We start from the raw sequence: 12,906 nt of genomic DNA, 5'->3' as shown, positions 1-12,906 counted from the left end.
AAACTGCCATCCTTTAGGGGGACACTCCCAGGGTGCCTCGAGGCGATGCGCGGAAACTTTATTCAACCTAACAAGGGAGATTGAGGGATATGCTGTCGCACTTTTCGCTCCCATTTACTATGAACATTCTCTCCATCCACCTTGATATTGACCTACCCAAACACCATCCATTGGGAGGGCACGCCAAAGGTGCCGCAAGGCCGATGATAGATCTCACGGTGTGGACTTTAGGAGAAAAGTGAAAGGTTTATGTGAAGCATTTTATGCCTCAAGTACCTCCCACTGAATGTTCTACCTAGGGATTCATTAACCTAAACAATCCAGCTACTGATTTTAGTCTAAGTGGCCTTTTTAAAGCCTGCTCATAAACAATGTTTGTTTATGAAATATAAACAAGTTCAAGTAGTCACATTTAAACACTTTAATAGACTGTCCTTAACTTGCATGCATGCATCAAATCTATCTAATTCACCTTTCCAGGTAAGTTCCCAGGTAGGGGTGTTACGTTTCTGTCAACTTAAATACCCCAGCCTAGATAGAACCCGCCTTAGACAAAAGGTTCCTTATAGATAGATTTGTTATACTTTAACCTTTTATTAGCCAATTTAATCCTATTAAACCGATTAAAAGATTAAAGCCTTAGGGTTGCTAATCATATTAGAACCGTGATCTTAGGTCTATGTGATCCAAGTTTTAAACATTTTAAAACCATGAATTAAACCTAAGTGAACATGTATATCTTTCTTATTTCTTTTAGTTCTTATTTCTCTTTAACTCTTAAAAAGAAACAACAAAAAAACATTATGCATAACGAGGCATTTATAACAATTATAAAGTAACCTATATGTCATGCTTCATGTAATGTCCGGTCATTACTATATAACGCGTAATAACCAAGCAAACATGCTATCATTCACCCTTATACTATAACAATTATAATATAAAGATGATGCATGTCAATGCTTTTTATGCATGCATAAATATAACTCTTATATTATATGATGCATGAGCATGCTCTTACATAATTAAAAATCATGCTTCTCTAAATTATAACAATTACAATAAAGAGATGATGCATGATTATTGCATAACCTAAGGTGAGATTTACTATATGTACATATCATATGACATATAAAACATACATCGCATGTATTCAACAAAGAGATTAATGGGACTGGGATGAGCCTTTAAACCAAAAAAACGGAATGAAAAATCCTATCTATTAGATTTTTCATCGAGCAAACCAATTCACAGGCGAACCGGGTCTTGAACCACTAGGAGGTCTTCATCGTGTAGCAAACTTCAACAGGTAGACGATCGTTCAACGCGTACTAGACGATAGGAATATTAGCAAACGATCGCGTAGACAACGACGAGGCTGCGAAGCCTGATCGTCCAAACAATTATGTAGCGCGACGACAGGTAAACAATTTACCTTGAGTTACTAAGCGATCGTTTAGTCAGTTACTAAGCGATGAAGCTTGCTGACCTAAACGATCGTCTAGCACGCTTTAAACGATACGTTAGCGTCTGATCGTCTAACCGATGCGTACAACTTGGTAAACGATTTACCTTGCGATGCTAAGCGATCGTTTAGTCAGTTACAAAGCGATGAAGCTTACTGACCTAAACGACCATCTAGCTCGCTCGCGCATTAAACGATACTCAGCGATCGCATGCCCAATCATCAACCCGATATGATCAACTCTTGATCCATACCCCATCGTTCAACCAATGTATTCAACCGCGATCGCATAGTTCTTCATCTTCACGATGCGATGGACAACGATCGTATAGAACCTCTTCTGCACGATGCGATCAACCTTAGATCATCTCCTTCCTCGAAGAGCCGCAACCTTTGCCCAGAACTTTGACAAACAACTCAAGACTCCAAACATTTTGAATACGGACTCAATTACGGTCATTATTCCCAAAAACGCAGGTGCCTTTACAAATAACCGCAAATGTAAAAGGAATTAAACAAATTGAGGCAATTCATCCCGAAAACATCCATTAATCCGGCACATCCATAGCAGAATTAACATTTAAAACAGCATAGAAATGCACTCACCATGAATGTATACGTTATTTCGTTGCAACAGTTGAAATCGGAGTATCATAAACCTGGCTCTAATACCAATTGAAGGATCTCATACCGAGAGTTCCATGAGTGGGTTTAGATCGCTCCGATTTCACAGTGACCGAAACACAAACGATATACATTCAACACATACAACTATGCATATAAAACTCATTATCAGCATGCTCAGAATACAATAAAACACAAGGAAAGGGTTTATACCAAATGAAGACTCTTTTCGAATGTGTGAACCCTAAGTAGAGGAAAACCTCCCACTGATCTACCAGCACCCGGCGAGTATGTTGACTGCAACAACACGATCAGAGCGTACACGAGCAATGCAGCGGGGATGACACCACCACAAGAGAAACTCGGGTATCTTGGGCATAAAAAACCCAAAGAGTGAGCTTTGGTGAGTTTGATAGAGGACGGAGGAGAAAGCGTCGTGTAGATGATAAGCAAGTGGGAGATGAAACTCTTCTATCGTATAGCGGAAATGCTTATCGTATAGTAGAGCTACACGATCGTGTAGGAAAATATGAACGATCGTTTAGGAAAAACGTATACGATCGTTTAGAGAAAGCGTGAGGCAAATGATTGTTTAGACGAACGAGCTTCTATCGTATAGGCTCTCGCGATCGCTTTCACGGATTCTTTTCGGCACGCGATAATACGAATGCACGAACGATTAAAATGAAAACGATTTTCATTGTTTTAATCCGCCAGTTACCATAACCATCGTAGCCCCACTTCCCACGTTCAGACGTGGATAAATCCATTAATTATCAAATAATTAATCAATTAATTTAATTAATAAATATAATCATATTATATTTATATCCTATAGTTTGATATCATATATCTACTATAGTATTTTCTCTTCTACTTGATATAAATCATATTTATGTCTAATTTCCTCCAAAATAGTGTATCTCATACATTTAGCCAATTATATCATATATAATTAACTAGTCAAATTATATCATATATAATTGAACTTCCTCTTGTCAATTTGAACATTTCAAATTAACCCAAACACTGGTTCTCGACTTTATCCAAGCTACCCAGGTGACCTAATGGACCGTGGCTTGAAGCTCCAACGGTACGTGAATAGCTGACTAAACTCTTTAGCCACGAAATCCACCATCCGTTAACTGTCAGTGATTCCACTAAAGACCAACAACTGAACTCTTCTTACCACAAATATATTTCTGTGTCCATCGGATATAACCAATCATGAGTACAATGACCCTTCACAGATGCTCGTAAGTATAACTGGACCAATTTACTGTTTTGCCCCTGTAGTTACATCTCACTCCTTAAGTACCATTGATTTCTCTAATGAATAATACAACATAGTCCAACTATGTGTGAACACCTCTCGAGCCAAGAGAAGATGTATGGTGCCACATCGTTCAAGCCTCAATACAACACAATCTAACTATGTGTGAACACCTCTCGGGCCAAGAGAAGATGTATGGTGCCACATCGTTCAAGCCCTAAAATCAGCCCTTAAGGGAGCCATCTATCTACTTACCCCTGCTTTCGGGGAAGGAGTGAATTCCATCTTGTGTAGCTGAGTTCCCAGCTCCCAAATCAGATAAATCCCCAAAGTGGTAGGTTTGAATCGGCGACCTGGCTACTCGTACCCATACAAATCAAAGGACCGCCCTCAATGGCAGGAGTTCCCAACTCACTCAGGATTGAGATCATGTTACCTATGGTCATCCTAGTGAAGTGAAGTCTCTGTCATGAACGGTGTTATATAACGAGACATTAACACTTCGTGGTCAGGTCTTATTCAAACTCTTTGTATCGGACGCCCCCGCTCGCATGTCCCCAACACGAATGATCAGGATCAGACCATCTGTGATAAGTCACAACACTTGTGACCATTCCACAAAGCGAACCGCGTCCTTAGCGTTATCAAGATAAAGTTTCCCTCCTTTATCCATTTACTACAGACCATTTTGGTTATCACTCAAGACATGATCCACTTGTATGTCACCACATACATGCTTGAGTCACATACAAATAACTAGGGATTTTATGTTTACTGGTTTTTGGTAAAGCACATAAAACAAATAACCGAGCAAAACAACAAGATGTGAAGTAAATATCATATATTAACTATCATAGGTGTTTGTATATACTGTTTACAAACTATAGAACACAAGACTTTAGGGCATCAACCTCAACAATATAAATATGATTTGTATTAAATAAAGGAGAAAGAACTATGGTTTAAATATTACATATGATGTGATATTAAAACTATAAGTTATAAATATAATATGATAAGTTGGTTATTATATTTATCTATAATAATAAGACAAATATAAGATAATTATGGGTGGTTATTTGGTTTCTCTTTTAACCGTGCATGAAGTGGGAGGTTATATTCAGTTTTTGTTAACTGAAGAATAAAATGAAAAGTGTTTTCATTTTACATAGAGATCGCTTCATTTAGTGAATTACTAATCGTTTACTCACGAGAGATTACACGATAGCCCTCACAAGAGACTAAACGATAGCAAGAGATTTACTAAACGATCTAGCGAGAGACTAAACAATCGTGTAGAGTGAGATTTGCTAAGTGATTGGCTAGGCGATTCTCACAAGAGCGAGATTTTCTAAACGATCAAGTACTCTCAGTTTATGCGATAGACAAAACCTTCTCCTACTTACTTGATCGTGTAGTTCGATCATTTTATTCCTCCTTCCCTCTACCAAATTCACATAGAGCCCACACCTCCTGAATTCTCACTCCGAGAATACCAAGGTTGCCGAGTGGAGTGTCGAAGGGTGTTTGTTCAATGAGCAGATTGTTTGTGATCTGAACAACAGTAAGAGATTGGCTAGACGATTGTAGCGACAACGAGAGATTTACAGAAGAAAAGTTCTTCAAAGGTATGTCTCTCATTCCTTCTGTATTTGATTACTTAAGCATGTTATAATTTTGTATAAGATGCATAACTGTTCTATATGTTTGTGAATGTGTTTAATTCTTTTACAATGGGCTTGGAAAGATCTTGCTTCCGCTCATTGGTTTTCTTCAATAAGAGTTCCTTTAGATTTGTACAATGATTTAAATCAGACAATAACGATGCATTCCATGCATTTCTTTTTCCAACTTCATAATTTCTCCCCCTAAAGTTAGAAAATTTGTCTCATGAAAATGACAATCAGCAAATCATGCAGTAAATAAATCACCAGTCAAGGGTTCAAGATATTTAATAATTGATGTGGAATCATATCCAACATACATTCTTAACCTCTTTTAAGGATCCATATTAGTACGTTGTGGTGGAATAATTGAAACATATACTGCACATCAAAAAAATTCTCAGATGGAAAATATTTGGCTCATGGTCATTGAGCTAATTGTAATGGTGAGTACTTATGATAAGCTATTGGCCTAATATGTATAAGTGATACAATATGCAAAATAGCATGACCCTATACAGATGTAGGAAGCTTAGCTCTCATAAGTAATGGTCTAGCAATTAATTGCAAATATTTTCTAAATTTCTACTAAACCATTTGTGTATGAACATGAACTACAGGATGCTCAACACTTATCCCAATTGACATATAATAATTATCAAAAGCTTGTGATGTAAATTCACCAGCATTATCGAGACGTATGGTTTTAATTATGTAATTAGAAAATTGTGCTCTTAACTTAATTATTTGAACAAGTAATCTTGTAAATGCAAGGTTTCGACTTGATAATAAGCATACGTGTGACCATCTACTTGATGCGTCTATTAATACTATAAAATATTTAAATGATTTGGGGGTTAATAGGTCCACATATATCATCATGGATTCGTTCCAAAAATTCAGGTGATTTAGTTTCCACTTTAGCTGATGATGGTCTAATTATTAATTTGCCTGAGAGCAAACATCACATGATAATTCATTAGATTGAAGAATTTCCTGGTTCTTTAATGGGTGTTCATTTAAATTCTCAATAATTCTTCTCATCATTATAGACCCTAGATAGGGTTGGCAAAAATCCCTGCTGGTCGGGTCCTCGCTTTGATCAGGGCGGGGAATCCCCAGTTTGACTAGGGATGAGGGTCAAATCGGGGATCCTAACTGGATCTCTGGTCGGGGATGAGGGTCAAACCGAGGATCCTAACTGGATCTCCGGTCGGGGATGGGGCGAGGATGAGGAGAGTATTCCCGCCCCATCCTCGTCCTTGACCCTGTCCCTGATTAATTTTTTTATTTTTTTAATATATATATATATATAAATGGGGATGGGTCCCCGCAGGGACCCGTTTCCCTGGTGGGGAATCCCCGTCCCCATCCCGCTTTCAATTGGTGGGGACGGGATAGGGATGGAGGGAAATACCCCGGGGGACGAGGATGGGGAGTCCGCCCTGCCCCGCCCCAACCCCGTTGCCAACCCTAACTCTAGATGACCTAATCTGTCATGTCAAATTGTAAATATATTTGGATTCGTGAACTTCATGTTTATTGTTGCATATATTTCAATTACTCGTATATGAGTATAATACAATCCATAAGATAAAGCAAACAACTTTTCCAATATACTTTTTTTATTTGAGACAATAGATATGATATAAAGAATGTCTGTCTTATTTTTTCTATTAGTCTCAATATGATAACCATTGCAACATATATCTTAAAATTAATTAGATTTATTTTTGATTGACTAGAGAACAATGCATTGTAAATTTTGTTCCTCTATGAAAAATAATTTTTTTTTCCAAATTCTTCAATTAGGTTTGCAGAACCTGATATTGTATTAACTTTTGCTTCCAGCATTGTTATTTTGAAGAAATTTTTTTTTACTTGTCAATTAGGTTCACTGTCTACCAAACATAGATCTCCTTTGTTTATTTTTTAATCACCCAACATATGAAAATGATCCATGTTTCTTCACTAAAATAAAATAATTACAATAAGAAAAACAACACATGGAATATACAAAGGTTAACATTAACTATGAAAAAAAATAAAGATAGATAAGGAAAAAAAATAACATTAAGTCTAGATATTCTCAAAGTAAAAAAAACACTTGATGTTCCATCAACTGTGTCGATTTTCTCTTTGGGAGATTCATAGAAGTCCATCACATCTAAATTTATCATATTGGATGAGTCAAATGTAGAATTATCTTGGTAGGCAAGATTAACTTCCACATTTCCCCCTTTTTTCTCCAGGGAAGCTTGATACATATCAACTAAGTATTTCGATGTATGACAAATTCATGACCAATGGCCAGTCATACCATACTGGAAGCATTTTTATTCATCACCTTTTGAATTCTTATTTTGTGGAACCTTTTCTTTATCATCATCATTTCAAGCGGTTCTTTTGAAATTTGGATGATTAGAACGAGCACCACAAAAATAATAATTATTTTTTCCTCTGCCATGATCACGACCTCAACCACGATTATTAAAATTCACAACATTCACTTCAGAGAATGGTGTTGTTCCAATTGGTCGAGATTCGTGATTTTACATCAATAACTTGTTATTTTGTTCGGCTATAAGAAGACATGAGATGAGTTCATAATATTTAAAACTTTTCTCTCGATATTGCTATGCAGGAGCATATTCGACATGAAAAGTAGAAAATATCTTCTCTAACATATACACATTTGTAATTTTCTCTCCGCATAATAACAATTTTTTTTTATTTTAAATAATGCGGAGTTTTAATCACTTACTGACTTAAAATCTTGTAGCCTCAAAAGCATCAACTCATAACGAGCTTTAGGAAGAATAACTGTTTTTTTATGATTATACCTCTCTTTCAAATTTTTATACAAGATGCGGGGATCTTTCACTATTAGATGTTTCACCTTTAATCCCTCGTGGAGATGATGGTGAAGGAAGTTCGTGGCTTTTGTCTTTTCCTGATTTGATGTCGTATTCCCTTCTATGATTGTTTCCCCAAGGTTCATTGCATCCGGATGTATTTCGGCATCAAACACACACTATAAATAACTTCTATCATTAATGTTAATGATGGAGAATTCTAGTTTTGTAAAATTTGTCATGGTAACACTATTACACGACGTTAGATTTCTATTAGAAATTTAGTATATATCAAACATACAAAATACTATTTAGTTTATTAATTATAAGAAAGAGGGAAAAAATATACCTTTAATGGAGAAAATAACATGGACTTGTATTGATAACATGTTGTAAAATCGAGAAGCGCAACAAGAGCACGGATATGGAGAAAATATAATATAATAATATATAAATATAATAATGATAAATAAATAAAATAAAATATATGAAATTTAGAAAATATAGAAGATGGAAATTTGGAATAGATTTTTCTCACCAATGTGCATGTATTACAAAACCCACAAAATATCACTATTTCTAAACAATTTGACAAGTAGAAGGTGGATTACATGTTCCATATATATAATCTGTAATCTTGATTCACACGGACAATACATGGAGTAATGGGCAAATGTTAGGTCTCACTTATATATTATGATATTTATAATAAAAAAAATATTATTTTAAACTTTATTTTTAAAACCCAAACCCTAAAAATGAGATGGTTTTCAATAGAAAATTTAGAAGAAGAAAAAACATTAAAAAGAAATTACGTGGATGTATGATGTATCTTTGACGAACACTCCATTGACGATTCTTGGTGTTAAAAGTCACTGAAATTGCCATGACGTCGAAAGAATATTTTCTTCCAATCTCTTTGGGTTTCTGTCGATTCGCCGCCGTGGTGAACTTTTCTTCTCCGATTCTTTCATTCTACAGCTTGAATCGTCATTAGCCCAAAATTCCCGTGGTTTCAATCTCCCAGATGCATCTGTTTCACAAGGATTACAAAATTCGACGACTGGAATTCATGGTGTGTATAGAAAAATGATGATTCTACAAACCTTCTATGGATTCTGATGCATGTGTTCGACTTCCGACCTCGATCGTCATTTTGATTGCAATTCTATTATTTTTCCGTTTTCGATACTTGTAATGTTTACCTTCTTTTGGAATTTGATCGCACTCTGTTATAATTCGTGTTCATTTCTTCTTCCTTGAATTTGAGTGCCTTTTTGGTTACGCGTAGGTTAAATTGCGTCGGAGAGTGGAATTTGTGGCTGCATTTTGTTATAAATACAGAGGAGATTGTCTTTTGACCCTTTAGGTTTTTTGAGGTTGGGATTTGGGATAAATTTCTGGGATAAAGTTGGAGGCTGCAATTGCATTGAGATTTGTAAGAGATGAAAAATGAAGTTTGGAGATGGGGAATCGGTTTGTTTTATATATTTTTGGTTGCAACCATATGGATAGCTGCTAGTTTTGTAGTTCAATCTGTTGTTGATGAAGGTGTTTCACCATTCCTCGTTACATACATCTGCAATTCATTGTTTGTTATTTACATCCCAATTGTTGAAATTGCACGTTTCTTGGAGGATAAGTATGGAAACTTATTTTGGAAAGACAAAAAATTGAATGCATTACAAGAATTAAGGGAGGAACCAGAGCAAGCCATACTTCTTGGAGAAACCATTCTTGTTACAAATGTTGATCATTACAACACTTCAATGCATATGCATAGGGAAGATGGACAACCAATTTTGAAGGGAGAAAGTATTCTGTTAGAGACAGGATGCTCGTCTTATGACAAACAAGTGGATGAAAAAGGGCGTTGGACGCGGATTAGAGTGGCAAAAGTTAGCTTATTGATATGCCCTTTTTGGTTTCTTGCTCAGCTCACTTTTAATCTATCATTGAAATATACTACTGTTACAGTAAGTGATGATCCAGTCCCTTTCTTTTATTATATTGGTCATGGTTGATTTTATCACATTCGATATTATAGCTCCATTTCCTTTGTTTTACTGTAGTCAAATACCATCCTAAGCAGTGCTTCCAGCCTCTTTACGTTTTTGGTTTCTCTAGCATTTTTGGGCGAGAAGTTTACATGGGTGAAGCTCGCTAGTGTTCTCCTTTGTATGGGGGGCACAATAATTGTCAGCCTGGGGGATTCACAATCTGAAATGATGTTGAATACTGCTTCAAATCCTCTACTTGGTGATGTTCTTTCTCTTGTCTCAGCAGCCTTATATGCTGTATACATTACCCTTATTCGCAAGAAACTGCCCGATGATGATGAGACGACTGGCAAAGCTAGTATGGCACAATTTCTTGGGTTCCTTGGGCTTTTCAACCTTGTTATTTTCCTTCCTGTTGCCGTTATAATCAAATTCACCAAAGTGGAACCATTTCACTTGAGGACTTGGAAGGAAGTCGGCATGATTGTTGCCAAAGGTCAGGAAACTTCTTTGCAAGACTTAGTTATTCTTTTTCGTTGACATTGATTTTTTTTTGGGACTGTTAGCTATCTGTACCTATTGGAAGCTGTATGCTTTCTCTTTTGGATGTTTGGAGGTTGGACATAGTAAATCTTGAAAAAACTTACTTTCATAAAATATACATGATTTGCAAGACTCTTTCCCTAGAATATGGTGCACTAGGATTGCAGAACTTTTAGGTGGCTAATTACAACAATGTAAGCACTATTTAGTAAACATTTGAAATTAACTTCCAAGAATCCGATCTCTAATTCATGGTGGTTGGGCACTTAATTATTTTAAACCTACACTCATAGATGCCGTGCATGTATTTTAAACCTACACTCACAGATGCCGTGCATGGAGTGGTTTGAGAAACTTGGTCTCTGTTATTTCAGCCTTCTAATGTAGAGTTTGGGATGACTCTTAAAAATTTTACTTTTAAGCGATGACATGCATTCTACAAGTAATTTTGGAAGAAGCACTAAAAATAATTTGAGTACTTTTTAAGTGTTTTTAATCGGCCAAAACATGTTTTTCACTATCCCAAAGGTCATCCCAAACTTGTAACGTAAGGCAATAAAAATATTGTATTTATAATAACTGCTTACAATTTGCATTTAGCACCCCATAGTGCTTCCATGTTTTCTTCCACTGTTTTCTCGTAGCTCTTGATGAATTTAGTATTGTTTCATTTTCACCACGTTCATTTCACAAATGTTATGTATTTATGGAGAAATAGTTACTTTCTTTTCAAGTTTGTAGGGATTTTTATGTTCTTTTTATCCTTCTTCCACATGTTTGTATCATGTTAATACTTTATGTTGAACTGCGACTTCTTGTTGATGTTCAGGATTGTTGGATAATGTGCTGAGTGATTACTTGTGGGCAAAAGCTGTTCTTCTAACCACGACTACTGTAGCAACAGCTGGTCTCACAATTCAAGTTCCATTGGCTGCCATTGTTGATTCAATAACAGGCAATGCCCCACATCTCATGGATTATCTTGGTGCTGTGGCTGTCATGATCGGTTTTGTTGGCATCAACATTCCATCTAATGCATTTAACTGTTCCAAAGACATCTCTATCGAATTGCCAAGTGAGAGTGTGATTTCCGATGATCATGTTCACACAACATCAGTTAGGCAAGATCCAGCTAGCATTTCATAGTATGCAAAAGCTGGTTTGTATTTGCCATTTTGCACCTGCAGGTTGGGATTAAATCTGCAAAACCGCGCCATACACAGATAGAAGAATGTCAAATAGCTTTTCTAAAAGAATACCATTCTTTTTCCTGATTCAGAAATATGATATACCAGCATAATCAATACATGCTCAAAAGGGTTTTCAGCACATACAGGATGGAAGTAAATATAGCCGTCAAGTAAGAGTTTGTCATCTCTGAAAGAAATAATCTAATTGTGTTAGGGTGAATTGACAGTTTGGTGTTAATATAGATTCATTGGTGTTAATATAGTTTCTCTGTCACCTATTTGCGTTGATTTTGTCATTTTAGTGACTTGGTTGATTTATCTCCTCTAAGTTGCTGTGTGATTCTAGATAGACAAAGTAGTGTTCGAGCTATGTGCATTGACTCGATCGCGTTTGAAGATAGAAGACGCAATTTGAGCTCACAATGTTGTTATGGTAGATTTTTTTGTGTATTGTTATAATGGGATGATTGTTTTGTTTTTGTTTTTATATCATCAAATGATATTTGGTCAAAGTGATGCAAACGTTGTACACTTTAAACAAATTAATCTAAGCTGAATGAGTATAGGATTGTAAAAAGTTGTTCAACCATTCATTTATGTTTATGTTGGCTGATTTATTTCTTGGTAATTGGATTTATTTGCAAAGCTCACATTCATTACTATTAAATGAAGAGCATAGATTAAGATATGAAAGTGAGGCAATCGTAGTGGACATTTACTACCAATGGAATGTCAAATCAAATCTTCTATCTCCCTTTGTTGTACTAAATAATAACAACAATAATAAGGAAAATTTTTAGAGATAGAGAAAATGTTAAATTATTTATAAAAATAGTGAAAAAAATACTGATAGACTTCTATTTATCCGTGATGGAAATTGATAGAAGTCAAATGATTAAATTTTACTATTTTTTTTACACTATTCGATCAATTATACCCTTTGTCCATCGGATTCGTGAACTCCAATGTGACAATGACAATAACTCGAGTGACGGGAGGTTGAATTGTTGTGGATTGTTAGTAACTTAAATTGGGGGAGAGAAGAGATTGTCGTTTCAACAAAACTTGAAACGATTGGAACATCTGAAGAGATTTTGAGAAGGTAAAGAGATTTGTAGAGAAATAGGAAAGAGAATTTGAATTTGTTGAAGAGATTTTAATGTGCTTATTTTGATGGAGAATTTTGGTGGCTCGGGTGCTTAGAGTGAAACTTAACAACAATTTTCAAGCATATGAGGAAACGAGAGTATCAAACCTATTAGACTATCTAGTTGTTTTAAAATGATAATTGA

At 35.7% G+C, this 12,906-nt stretch overlaps 1 protein-coding gene across 1 annotated transcript; it reads left to right on the top strand.

The window, feature by feature from the left end:
* Positions 1-8,665: 8,665 nt before the first annotated feature.
* On the top strand, positions 8,666-12,191 carry LOC120078678 (EamA-like transporter family). The gene is made up of 4 exons (XM_039032977.2): positions 8,666-8,956; positions 9,173-9,857; positions 9,954-10,377; positions 11,254-12,191. Exons 2-4 carry the CDS (start codon positions 9,327-9,329, stop codon positions 11,568-11,570), a joined length of 1,272 nt encoding a protein of 423 aa, XP_038888905.1. The 5' UTR covers positions 8,666-8,956; positions 9,173-9,326; the 3' UTR covers positions 11,571-12,191.
* The last annotated feature ends 715 nt before the right edge of the window (positions 12,192-12,906 follow it).

This window comes from Benincasa hispida, chromosome 5 (genome assembly GCF_027475165.1).
Source record: "Benincasa hispida cultivar pf3 chromosome 5, pf3_genome.v1.1, whole genome shotgun sequence".
Classification (NCBI taxonomy): Eukaryota; Viridiplantae; Streptophyta; class Magnoliopsida; order Cucurbitales; family Cucurbitaceae; genus Benincasa; species Benincasa hispida.
Note: the sequence above shows the minus strand (reverse complement) of the source record. Positions and strands in the feature narration are given on the sequence as shown.

What these genes read in the sequence shown, in the direction of transcription:
- LOC120078678 (XM_039032977.2), top strand. Translation starts at nt 9,327, where the DNA reads ATGAAAAATGAAGTTTGGAGATGGGGAATCGGTTTGTTTTATATATTT. An exon ending in TGAAATATACTACTGTTACA is followed by an intron (nt 9,858 to 9,953) that starts GTAAGTGATGAT and finishes GTTTTACTGTAG; the next exon opens with TCAAATACCATCCTAAGCAG. An exon ending in CGGCATGATTGTTGCCAAAG is followed by an intron (nt 10,378 to 11,253) that starts GTCAGGAAACTT and finishes GTTGATGTTCAG; the next exon opens with GATTGTTGGATAATGTGCTG.